The sequence below is a fragment of the Prionailurus viverrinus genome, chromosome B3, assembly GCF_022837055.1.
Source record: "Prionailurus viverrinus isolate Anna chromosome B3, UM_Priviv_1.0, whole genome shotgun sequence".
NCBI classification, from domain to species: domain Eukaryota; kingdom Metazoa; phylum Chordata; class Mammalia; order Carnivora; family Felidae; genus Prionailurus; species Prionailurus viverrinus.
In genome coordinates this window covers 81,342,581-81,356,269 of record NC_062566.1, presented here as the reverse complement: position 1 = coordinate 81,356,269, position 13,689 = coordinate 81,342,581, and the positions used below count along the sequence as shown (strand labels likewise).

General features: G+C 45.3%; 1 protein-coding gene across 1 annotated transcript; it reads left to right on the top strand.

Moving 5' to 3' along the window:
* The first annotated feature begins 11,622 nt into the window (after positions 1-11,622).
* On the top strand, positions 11,623-13,009 carry NKX2-8 (NK2 homeobox 8). Its single transcript, XM_047861103.1, has 2 exons — positions 11,623-11,779; positions 12,444-13,009. Exons 1-2 carry the CDS (start codon positions 11,623-11,625, stop codon positions 13,007-13,009), a joined length of 723 nt encoding a protein of 240 aa, XP_047717059.1.
* The last annotated feature ends 680 nt before the right edge of the window (positions 13,010-13,689 follow it).

The following is a 13,689-nucleotide window of genomic DNA, read 5'->3' as shown; positions in this document are numbered from 1 at the left end:
TAATGTTATTGAAAATTTATGTGTATATCAAATTGTAGCACCTAAAATCATATGCTAACTACCCTGAAAGTATTCACCATTAAACATTCATGTTCAGTGAAATCAGTGGTGAGGCAATTCATCATCTCTACACAGCAAATTTTCAGGAGTAAAAGTAGCGGAGTAGTGTGACTTCTTTTGTTACTTCTAAGACAGCCATGTTTACTTTAAAACTTTTGTTCTTTTCTTATTAAATTAGCAATTATGTGGACCTGCTAAAAGTAACAAAGTACCATTTTGAACAAAATGCTGTTTTTCCCTGTAAGATAAAAACTTAGTATAAAACTCTAAGCATGAGAAAGTTCAGGTTGCCTTGTATTTACAGTCTTTATCAAGCAAATAATATTCATATTTTGAATTATGCAAATAAGCATTTACATGATAAATTGTAATTGCTCTCAGACAGCTGTTTATAATTGGGTAAATGAGACACACTTTTAAATTGTCTAAATACATACTTACCCATGTTTACATATTTATACACTACACTGTAACTATTCTGAATCAGCTGTTAGCAACTATTGTGTCTTATACAGACCAAGCAAGGGAAGAGAACTTTTCGTAAAAACAGCAAAATCCCTTTTAACTTGCTAGAATGACCAAATCGTTGGCAATCCTTCTCATCTTCTCAAATAAGGGGTGACCTCTCTCAATATACCCCTTGCCCATGGTATTCCACACTGCTTCAAGCAGGGAATGATTTTATATCACTTTGGTTGGGTGAGAAATTAATCCTGATTCCTATTCTTATCTGATTAGATACACCTGTGACAAAGAAACATGTTCCTTCTAATGGAATGGTTTTATACTTCAAAGGTCCAATTATCTTATATTTGCCATTGTATTCTTTTTAAAAAAATTATTTATTTAAATTCATATTGGTTTCAGGAGTAGAACCCAGTGATTCTTCTCTAACACATAACACCCAGTGCTCATCCCAACCAGTGCCCTCCTTAATGCCCGTCACCCATTTAGCTCATCCTCCCACCCCCCTCCCCCCATTGCAACCCTCCGTTCCTTCTCTTATGAGTCTCTTATGGTTTGCCTCTCTCTCTGATTTTATCTTATTTTTCCTTCTCTTCCCCTATGTTCATTTGTTTTGTTTCTTAAATTCTACATATGAGTGAAATCATATGATATTTATCTTTCTCTAACTGACTTATTTCACTTAGCATAATACTCTCTAGTTCCTTCCTTTTACCAATGTATTCGTATGTCAATAAAAAAATATCAACAGGTTTTTTCTTTTGAAAATACAGAAGAAATATAAAGCACCAGCGCCTGTCCTGGAGAGGCAGCTAGAATTAGCATGTCTGAAATGTTCAGAAAGTAATCAAAAGGAAAAGCAGATGGTGTTGACCACAAGAGCTAAGGGAACTTAGAAAACAAAAGAAGAGGTAGGATGCACGGTCTTGGGCAAGGCGGTCTGGGTTCTGAGGACTCTGGGAATAGCTCACCTCTCCTGGTAGAGTGAGGTCTGTCAGGCTGCTGTGAGGCAGGCCTGGATGAGCAATACAGGGCCTGTGGGATTGAACACACAACCCTCTTCCCACCAAATTCACATGCACCCTGCCCCCCTCCTCCACACCTTCCCCCGGAAATCCAAGAGCCTGATGTGAGTGACACAGCCTTGCCATAACCATTCCCTCCTCTCATTGTTCCCAGTAGGCAAAGAATCCTCCTCTGATTCCCACCTTAAAAAAAAAATCTTCAAGCATTTCCCTTTAGTTTCTTAGAGCAGTCAATATTTGCCTTGTTCTGCTTTTCTCTAGGCAAATGCATTTGTTTCTAATTCGTCTGATTCTGTTCTTATACAGTATTTTATATGTGCCAGAGAGAACTTATACAAGATGCTCTGGCTGAATTGAGAGGATTCAAATGCTACTTCAGGGATTCACACACTGGGAAGAATGAATCCGAAAGCATAGCGACTGGGGGAAAAAACACCTTGAAGCGGCTATAGAGTCACCAAGAAATGAAAACATTAGGGCTTGGGAGGCCGAGCCTCTATCCTTCCATTAAGTGCAGTGAGAGCCTCCGCACTGTGAGCAGAGATTTAGAGCCATAACAGCAAATAGGCCTGAGGCCAAAGCTCTGAATCTGGAGGGTCTGGGTTTAATGCAGCGGAGTTTAAGGAAATCTCTTCTGTAGGCAACTTTTTCCTAACTGTTCAGAAAAGAAAAGCTACTTCAGGGACTAGTACTGCAGGGCACAGGGAAGTAGAAAGAGGCCTAGATTAGGAAAATCTGGTCTTGAAGCCAAAGTGTGAGATGCTGGGCAAGTCACCCAAACTCTCTCTGTGCCTCAGTTTCTTCTGTGAATTGGATGAAGTTCAATTCAGCTCTGTGACTAACGACCCTAAACTTATTATAGTACAGCCCTCAGCTGCTCTGTGAATATAAAACTCAGCCTCTCCACCTCCCCAGGATAATTATCATAGCAACAATTGTCATGATAAACACCTATTAACTGTGGGCAAACACCATGCCACGCACTTCCCATAAAATATCTCAATAATCCTCACAACATCCATATGAATGATTATTTCTGTTTTATAGGTGAGGACACTGTGGCTCCAAGAAATTACAAAAGTTGAACCAGGTCACCCAGGTTTTTCAGATAGTGAGACTTTGAACCCAGGTCTGGTTCTGTGTGTCTGCTCCCCCAAAGCTGGTGCATGTGGGATAGAAAAACCAGGTGCTCCTTCTAAACTCTGCTTTATGCTTGATCAGATCAGCCTCAATGCTAGCTGAGTGCTTGTGGTTCATGAGTTACTCATATATTTATGGATTACAATTTTCTCAAAAATTTTGCCCCTTGAGGGACTTGCATGCCACTGATAATAAGACTGGGAGGGTGAGTAGCCTTGTGGTGGCTGGTGGAGGGGGTTTTATATTTGTGTAATTCAGTTGACTCTAGTTAGTATTCAGTCGACTCTAGTTAGTATTCAGTCATCATCTTTGGCAGCCTTCTAAATCTACTAGGAGTGTGGCTACTGGCCACAGAAGCCAGAGTGCAGACCTCCCGCCATGTAGGTTATATTTGGAGGAAGAAAATTGGCTGTGGATACAAATGTGGCATGGAATAGGAATAAGACAATTCCCCCACCACCTTAGCTCCCTCCTGAGCAGGACTCTGGGTGGCTGGCCTGTCCCCGCCCCTTCTCTGGCTCCAGGTCTCTGTCTGTCTCCAGAATTGACTCAGATCACCTTGGGTGGTCGCTCCCATGGCCATTATGCACGTGCAGCTTTCTGCCTATTGACATTAGGGGATGTGCCCCCACCTTCCCTTTGTTTCATCCTCCATTTAAGACACATTTGTTCTCACTGGCTTTTAACTGGTTTTCAATCTATGTTCATTGCTAGGGTGAGTTATCTTCTTTAAAAAATGCAACTTACAACGGGTTTTCTATGCTGTCCAATTAGCATTGTTAAACTGTTTGGAAACAAATACAACTTAGAGCAGATGAAATCACACTCTGCTAGTCACTGAGATGCTGCTAAAAAGCAAATCACAAGAGGATTCCTAGAAATTAGCCTCAGTTCCCAACAAGGACTTTTAAAATGCTGTAGGCCTTCAAATCTTGGTTGGCATCTGAACAAAACCACCCCTTCTCCTCCACAATTCCTGATGTGCTGCTCCAGAGGTGATCAAGACAACTCCCTTCCACTAGCCTTCCTCTTACCAACTTCCAGCTGGTAAACCATAGCTGGATAGAGATAGGCAATCACCAAACTGAAACAGGCACTCACCCAGTTTCTCTTACCTACCTACCTCCCTTCACCCAATTGCTTTGACCTCCACTCATTGGGACACCTTGGATTCACTTAGACACACTAACAGGTTTTCTCCCCTCTGCTGCCTACCCCTTAGGGATGCTCCTCTAACCAGTCGGCTGATGCGAGAATCAAGATCCTACCAGGATTTGAATAATACGGTAACTCTAGGATATGACTTCACTAGGATTTGAATAATAGAAAAATCTCGACAATGGAAAACTGAGTGTGCATCATGAAAAGAGATTCTCTTATACTTTTCCTAATTATTCCATAAAAGAAATGATCAAGATGATAATTCATGAAAATTGGGTGGTTTTTATTTTTCTTATAGAGGAAACTAAAAGGCTAAATTTACTAGAGATGACCTGCTAATCACATTGTCTAGCCTCCTGAATTCTTACATCTGAGCTGTCACAAAGTTCATCATTTAATAATCATTTTAATATGTAAGAAATTGAATGCCTAACTTTAGGCACGCATATTATTTCTTTGATTTTCCCCCTTGAAATTCATTTCACAGCCCAATCCTTTTGCTTAAGAGAAAAAGGTGGTTTTCTTTTTTTTTTTTCTTATCAAGTAGTCAAGACCAAAGTAACTGAAATCCAATGTGTAGCCATCCATTTCTTTTCTCATGCTACCAACCATCCAAACATACACTTAATCCCAGTGCCTAAGAAAAGAACTAAGTTTCAACTATAATCCAAAATAATGTGCACATCCTGATGCCACAGCCATCTAGAAATATATCAGTCTAGTTTTTATAAACCGTCTTGATTTGAGCAGCTGGTAATGAAAATGAGCAATGGACATATGCTGTGTCAGACACAGTCTTTATAGTTGGTTCGTGGACAGAAGGCTGAAAACAGATTTGGTGGAAACTGTAGGGGAGTGACCTGGGACCGGCTATAAATTAAATGAGAACTTGACAAGCAGGTGGAATAAAACAAAAATACACTGCAAGTTTTGTGAAGCACTCTCTTAAATTTCATCAAGTTCCTGTTACTGAGAAAAATGTTATATTTTAAGGATAAGCGAACAACAGTTTAGCATAGATCTTGCTAAATAAAATAAACTTATTCGGTGGGAGAAATTTTTTTCTGTCACTTAATTAAAGGTCAAAACCAATTTAAAAATACAAACATATATTAAAGATGAATCTCTCATCTTGGGGATACTCAAACTATCATTTAAGAAGTCACCTAAAAAAATACAGCTTTATCATACATAATTGTGTTAAATACATAGCATACATATGTTAGTATCAGAATTTATTTAGATAAAGTCATTTCTTAGTTGTTTCCCAACTTGAATAAGTCTACTTTATGGGTTTTAAGACTCAGAGCAAGGCAAATAGAACAATAAATGTCTCAAGAAATTCTAAACACCCTTCTTCATATACTGTTGTTGAGATAAAACTAAACTTAAAATGCCTAGTGTTGAGCTTTGTCATTTATATATTTGTCTGATGGCTCCAGAGGTAGTTTCCATGGTAAGCTCCCTGTGCACAAGAAGCAGGGTGACTGGAATGTCTCTTTCCAATGAAGAACTTTTCACTGACAGTGATAAAGGCCAAAAACCTCCTTCACACAAATGATTGAAAAACAGAACACGAAGGACATTTTTATTTTGTTTTGTTTCTTTTGTGTGGTATGTGACTTCAGTGCAAATACCCATTTAATCAAGAATACAAAGACAGCCACCTTTGCTGGCTAAGGGATTTTCAGAGACTGCGGTAAATGTATAGCTTTTTTTACTTGTGTGTGTGTGTGTGTGTGTGTGTGTGCGTGTGTAAATTCTTGCAGGTTGTCATTTCATGCTCTTGTTATACACTTTTGTTTTCTCTTGAGAAAAAGAGTTTTTCCGAAGAAACATTTAAAAGTAAACTAAATAGAATCTAGAAAAATTTGAATGCTTTAGGTGAAGTTTACTTATTTTTTATCTTTTAATTTTCTTACTGAAAATATGATTGATATATAACATTGTATTCGCTTTTAGGCATACAACATAATGATTTGATAATTGTGTATACTGCAAAATGATTATCAGAATCAGTTTAGTCAATGTCCATCACCACACATAGGTACAGACATTTTTTCTTGTGATGGGAACTTTTAAGATCTACTCTCTTAGCATATTATATTATATGTTAACTAACTAGAATTTAAATAAAAATTTGAAACAAAAAAAAAATCTGCTCCCTTAGCAACTATTAAGTATATCGGACACTATTGTTCATGATAGTCACCACGCTGTGCATTACATCCCCGGGACTTATTTATCTTATAAATGGAAGCTATTGTAATTAATTTTTAGAAATGTAAATACTTTGGGGAAGCATACAGAAGCCACTGTTGACTGGAAATTTCTGGTTCATGCATTTTTTTTCTGAGTCAATGAGATCAAATTGAACCTGTCGCTCTAAGACAGCACAGATTTTTCTCTTTCACCTCTTATTATTTTCTAACACCTTCTATTACAACAGACTTTCTTTCTCCTTTTTACATCCTCTTCATTCCCCCACCAATTTCTTCTATTCTGGGGACATCACTGTCTATCTTCCTTCAAGTCTCTCCTTAAGCTTTGCTTCTCCTAGGTAATCCATCCTGACTCAGGATGCAACAACAAATGTGAGTATACACTGCAACATTCTCAAATGTATAAGATGTAAAGTGATATTTTGTTACTACTGCTGTCATCATCACTCTAAGAAAATGGAATATCTGATTCTTTAGACCTATCAGACTGTGGTCCTTGTCTTCAACAGATATTAACAAATACTTCTCTAGACTAATAACTGGTTTAGTGTGTAAGTTGCTGTCAAATAAGGCAGAAATAATATCTCGCTTTAATAATATAACCCTTTTAAATCTCAAAGTAAAGGTATATAAAAAAAGAGGCCTCGTTATAATGCTTGGGTACTTTAAGGAAAAATAACTAATTTGAAATGAAGTGCTGTTGTTTATAAGCAGGTACTGTAGGCAGGCCTATGTGAGGTACAGGGGCAAGTACCATAAAGTACGTTCCTAGGGTCAGTCTACCCTGTCAGTGTCTGTATGTGACACTAAATGTGACTCAGGGCCTGGATCTTTATTGTGTAAACATCAATAAGGATACTGTGCTATATAAGCTATATATTAGTCAAGCAAAGGAGTATAAAGCGACATCTTAAAAAAAAAAAAGATCAGACAAAGATGAGAAGTTCGGCTCTGAACAAATCAGATTCGTCACCCTCCCCAAGGTGTGTTATTATTTCTATTCTGACAACTTACATTCCATGCTGTCACAGCTACCCTAATTATACCATCGTTAAGTATGGAAAAGACCAGATACACCTAAGAAACTAGTTTAGATTTTTTTTTAAGTTATTTGCTGGCTCTTTAGGAAACACTAGATATTTAATTAAATACCTTTACTTTTTAATTCACTAAACCATGTAATTTCCTATATTTTTTCATTTTATACCTAAACAACTAGATAAACATAGTAGGAGAGAAAAACTTTTCTCCTAGAGATCAACAACAACAAAAATCCATACAAAACCAATATTTTAAGGAACTTAAGATGGGATCTTTCAACTCTTGTCATTTAACATTAAGCAATAAAATCCGAAGCCCATTTCAAAGATGCACTAAATCCCCAGCCTGAAAGTAATTGCCGTTCCTTGTCCCATATGTATATATCATCAATACAACTAAGAATGAGTTGCAGTGAGGCCTGGACCACCACCTAGCAATTGATTATTAGCCATCAAAAGGGAAATGTTTACTTATTCATGGCAACTAGTTTTCAGAAGGAAAGGCAAAGCCCTCTGATTTTAAATGCTGCTTTTTCTTTCTATCCTAAGTCTGATCAAGATCATTCACTTCTTCCTGGAGGCATCAAAAGCCCATTTTTATTTCTCCTTTTGCTAGTTTTTAACCAGAATACTGATAAAAAGGGGAGAGCAGTTGCTATGAGGCAAAGAAAAATGTCCTGGCAGTTGAGGGCCCTCCATCTATCAAGGGGAATTTGCAATGTTGCCTCTCTTCAATACTGTATAGATTTGCAGGATTTTGTGAAACACTTAACCAAAATGGAAGGATTTAAAAACGGAATGCAAGATATAGATGCAATCATTTTTAAAAATCAAGATACTTTAGTTTTATTTCAGAATTTTCTAGTCTTAAATTCTTAAGCACGCAGCAGTGATGATCATCTTGGATAATACTTTTGAAAGGGCGATTAGTGCAGACTGCTTAAATATATTCACCGTAGCACAGATGCCTAACGATTAAAAACTCTTACTAGGATTGAGATGCACTACATCCAGTTACAGGGAAACAAATACTTATCTAATTAAATAATAATATTCACAAGCTATGTTGAGTTGCAAAATAAGTTCAAATGTCCAGAACACCAAACAATATTTTAAAATCTAGAAAGGTTATTCAGTTAGATGTTTACTTGTGAAACTAAGAATCTCTTATGAATTGAAGGCAATTTATATAAAGATTTCTAGTGTGTGTAAAACTTAATATCTTGCCTAGTTTTTCCAACTGACCCAATATCAAAATAATTTTCTCCTCCTGTGTCTTTGAGTTCATCTGATATGAAGAGGCAATAAAGAAAGTGCTTTCACTAATAATTCTGGCTGTTTACCTCCTTTCCCCCATTACTTCAGAAGGCACAGTTTACATGGAGCAGCCTCCTGGAGTCCCCAGGCTCTGGCTGTTGGAGATAATTTAGATAAAGTGCCAGAGCCCAGTTGAGAGGATGATTGGAGTAGGCTGCAGAGGCACTTATGGAGGAGGGAGGAAACCACAATGACACAGGGAAGTTGCAATGCTTTCTAGATCCAGGAGGTACAGAGTTTTCCCAGGATATTCAGAACACAGACTAGGACACAGGAACACTGTTGCCAGGTCAGGGAAGGTAAGGTTAGAAGTAATATTTGGAGCTAATCCCAGAGCTAGATCCTTCTCAGAGCACCACTGCTAGTTGGGATTGGTTGGGGGGGGGGGGACAGTATCTCCTCTTCGGGAGCCAAATACTAAGAGTAAAAGCAAATATTTGATGCTGAAGAGCTCTTAAGAATTGAAGAGTGCCATTTACTTATTTCTACGAGTCAGTGTGGGCTTAGGATGTTAAATAGATTAAAAGGCTAAGAGAGGTCAGTCACTCCAGGAAAGACTCTTCTTTTGCATCTCCTGACTTGGTTCTCTTTCCAAAATTGTTATCTACCTCATCCCCACCCTTGTGGAAGGTCCTCTGGAAATTTGGAAGATGGCACATCCTCTCCTAGAACATTCTGGAGAATGTGGAGTCAGAGTCCTGGGGATGAATACCAGAACTGGAGGGAGGGGAGAGACCGAAGTTGCTGGTTAATACAACAAAGATGGTTTTAGAAAAATTCCAGAGGTGTGTAATAATAAAACTGGTAGAGTCCTTAAAGTTACCCTATCTATTCTCTTCTGTTTCAGAAAAGAGGGGAAAAAATTAAAAGAGGTTCAGTGTGATGAGGCGATTAGAGCTAGTTAGGGGCCAGGATGGGCTGCCAACTGACCCTGAGGCTAGAGTTCCTTCTCCCTGATACAGCCATGAAGTTCAGACCCCAGAATAGGAGTCTATCCTAATGCTTTCCCAGGACAGTCTGTCAGTGCCCTCTTTCCACCTGTCTCAGGAAATGGGCTAGCAGAGGTTGCCAGGAATCAGGCTCTGGGTGGAGAGAAGCCAGGAAGCCCAGGCCAGTCTGTGACCTGCTCAATCTCTGGGCCGCTGGGGCTTAGGTGCTGGGGAGTGGTGGGCACCGAGTTTCCGGCTTCTGCCGCCCCCTGTCTACTCTTGGCTCCCTCTGCCGCCCATCTCAAAGAGCACGGCCAAGTCATTCCAATTTAATCTTATTTAAAAAGACATAACTAATAAACCTATTGCCGGGGCGGCAGAGAGACGGCCAGCAGAGTCGATCGTGCTCCCAATCCCATTGAACCCCATTGAAAACCATGACAACACAGGACAAGCTCCGATTTATCCCGGCGTGCTAAAGAGCTTTGTGAGCAGGCGTCAATCACGCATTATTTCGGACTGAACAAATGCAAAATCTTGACTGGAACAAATGCTTCCAACAGGTCCGGGGCGTCGAGCTCCATTTCCCCTTTGTCCGCGGCCTAGCAGTTGGCCTGTATTGGGGTTGCCTCCGCCCGACCACCCAGCGCGTTGGACAGCCCGGGGCGCCTTGGGCACGCTTGACAGGGAGGCTGATGGGGAGGGTGCACCGGGTCAGCGAGCCTGGGCCACTGCACAGGAGCCAGGTCCGAGTTAAGCTCAGGTGGAGCTAGGATATCGGGTGCAGCCACCCAAGCGCCGCGCCCCTCACTAAAATTTAGCAACCAAACATCCAAACCACTGTTTCGGGGAAAAGAAGCCTCTAAAAGTGTCCTCACTGAGCCCTAGACCGAAGCGGGGCCATGCGGGAGCCTTGGGCCAACAAAATGCGTCTACACCGGCAGGCTCCCAGCGCCTTCTAGCTTGATCATTTGCTTGGGTAGGTCTGTGGTAACTAGATCTCAGAGAAACCCCGAGCAGCGTGTCCTTTCTGCCCACAAGCCCAGTCCTAATTCTCCCGATCCGTCCTTCATCGGACCAGGCCGGCCAGCTACCTTGGAGAGGAAAGCCCAGGTCGGAAGTCTGCCCTGGGGCAGAGGCCACCGTCCCCGGTACTGGGCCTGACGTTGGGGCCGAACAGCAGAGGCTCACAAGTGGCACCTGGGGGTCTGGAGACGCCAAGGAGGCCTCATAGCCTTCGTGGGCCTCCCCGTGAAACCCCGCTGCCCGGGGTTCCTAGAGCGGGCCTGGACTGGGCTCTGAGGAGCGCAGCCACTGGGCCTGGGCCCACGACCGGTAGCGGCCGTCGGGCCGGGCCAAGGAGGGTGGCACTTGGGACCAGAACAGCTTGATCGGATTCCGCCTCCGTTCTGCGGGTCTGGGGAAATCCGCGCGGAGCCGGAGCTCCTGCCAGCCCTTCCCCAGCACACCTTGAGGTGGGGAACGTTTGGGGTGTGGTTCCTAGAGGCCTTCAAAATCCTCAACCCAGGTGCAGACCGTACCAGGCCACTCGTTCTGTGCCCGCCTGAAATTTCTCGCCTCTGAATCCTTAGAGGGACCCAAACCAAAAAGAGAGCGCGCCCTGGTTTAACGCCGCCTTGTAAATCACTTCCCGGATAATTGCGGGAAACGAACACTCTAGCAAACAAGCTCGAGGAATAAAGCAAACAGGGAATAAATTCCTGGGTACTCATAAACCCACCCATGCCTCCCCCACCCTAGCCGTTGCTCCTGCGGGGCCAGGCCCCGTGTCAGCCAGAAGGAGGAGGAAGCCAGGGCTGGGACAGGCGGGTGGTGACCACCGCTCGCCACCCAAGATGTTATTCATTGGTAACAATCCCCATTATCTGTCCCCACTTTGGGCTAATCAGACAGAATCGCTAATGCCGAGAGCTGCTTCCTGCCGCCTCTGGGAGGTAATGGGGCGCCAAGGGGCGGGGGATGGGGCGGGGCGGGGGGCGGAGGTGGCACCTTCCGGGCTCGCGGGGTCTTTGGTCCAGCACTCATTCAGGTACTTAACACCCTGGAGACCCGGACCTCGGCTTTCAAAGCATCCCGGGTGGGAAGAGCTGTTTATATAAACAGGGATTCGGCTGTAAGCGCGCTAATATCCCAGCAGCCAGCGCATGGCGTGCACCTCTGGCGCCCACCCGTAGCAGCTACGTCCCGGCCGCCCCTAGTTTCCCAGCCTGCCCCGCCCCCCGCCTCCTTCCCCTCCTTGGCCATGGCCACCTCTGGACGCCTGAGCTTCACCGTGCGCAGCCTTCTGGATTTACCCGAACAGGACGCGCAGCACCTGCGGAGGCACGAGCCGGAGCTATGCGCTCCCCAACCCGGCCCCTGCGCCACCTGGTTGGAATCCGAGCGCGGCCACTACCCCTGTGAGTAAGCGGAGGACCACCGCGGGAGTGGGGAGAGGGGAGCAGAACCACGCTCCCGGCCCATGCGCCACTGGGAAGTCGAAACCAGTCTTGGAACCGGAGGCTCTGTCCTCCTCCAACCCCTATTCCATTCGTGCTCTAGTCAGCACATTTTGGGAGCAGATCCTTGCGCCTGACACTAACGCCCAAGATTTGGATTTCTGTTTCTAGAGGTCACAATATTTAAGAAACCGCCCTTAAATGTCTAAGAACACGGCTACGTTCTCCAGGCCTCGGTCTGAGATGAGCAGCACTGGAGAACTTAGCTTTACAAGGTTCTGCAAACCTCAGTAAACTGTCGTGCAGTAGACCCGGCGGTGGCCTGGGTTGGTGCTCCAGCTTGCGGTAAATTCGTCCACTAGCGCAGCTACCGGTATGAACTTGTTTTAAGAGGTCCCTGAGGTGAGTTCCTTAGGGGGCGCGGTCTCAGGTTGTGGAATAAATGAGGTCACTGAATTCGGAGAGGTGGGTGTCCAGATGTGGGCCCAGGGAAGAAATGGTCTCACCCCTAAAGCCGCTGGCGAGTGGGGGCGCCCTCCGGCCAGTGGCTCGGCGCGCGCGAGAAGCAGCCGGCGTGCGGAGGGGCCGGCGCCTCATCAGGCCGTGTCTCCTTTGCCGCCCCTAGCCTCGGACGAGAGCAGCCCAGAGACCAGCCCGCCCGACTCGTCGCAGCGGCCGTCCGCTCGGCCGGTGTCTCCTGGCTCAGACGCTGAAAAGAGAAAGAAGCGTCGGGTGCTGTTCTCCAAGGCGCAAACGCTGGAGTTGGAGCGGCGCTTCCGGCAGCAGCGCTACCTGTCGGCGCCAGAGCGCGAGCAGCTGGCGCGCCTGCTTCGCCTCACGCCCACACAGGTCAAAATCTGGTTCCAGAACCATCGCTACAAGCTGAAGCGCGCGCGCGCACCGGGCGCGCCGGGGGCGGCGGAGTCGCCTGACCTGGCAGCAGCTGCAGAGCTGCGCGCCGCACCCGGCCTGCTGCGCCGCGTGGTGGTCCCCGTGCTGGTGCGCGACGGTCAGCCGTGTGGCGGCAGCGGCGAGATGGGCACGGCCTCCGCCCAGGACAAGAGCGGCGCGTCCCCAGCCGCTGCCTGCCCTCTACCGGGCTACGCCGCCTTCGGGCCCTGCTCGGCTCTTGGCCTCTTCCCCGCCTACCAGCACTTAGCGCCCCCAGCCCTGGTCTCCTGGAACTGGTGAGACCGTTGCGGGGGGGCGGGCACTTGGGGCTACCCCGGACTTTGGAGTGGCTCTGCGGCCAAAGCGGGGCTGGAGGCCGAGATCCGCAAAGTACGCGCCCCACCCAGGGCCCATCTCTCTGCAGGTTCCACGTCCTACAGTGCAGGGGTCCCCTGCCCCGCCCTCCCCAGCCAATGCGCGGGGAACTTTCGCCAAGATTTCCCCCTCGCCTCTTGCCTCGACCGCCAGCCCCAGAGCTAGATTTTATTGCTTAAACCTTATTTGTATATTTTTAAATAGATATTTGTATGGGAAGCAACTTATTTTGAAAGAAATAGAATATTTTTCCTCTTTGTGGTTCGAGAGTGAAATGTGTGTGGTTGGGTCCCTTGAGCGCTGGCCGGGAACATAAGTGGAAGCTATGCTTCCAGACCCGAGTGCAGGGCGCCAGTACATTCCCCCTGTCCCAGGTTGGGTGGGAGGGCAGCTGCCAACGTCGACACAACTTTAGGAAGATCATTAGGGAGAAGGGTGGAAGGAGAGTGGAGGGGGGGGGGGGGAGGAGCAGAGGAAACAGCTGGGATCCCTGTCAGTGGGAGGTTGCTCTGGGCCCGAAGTGACTTGGAGGCCCCTCTGGGCTCCCGAAGCTGCTGGCGTTTCGGACACCAAAAGCCCAACCCGGTTGGTTGGCCACGATAGGG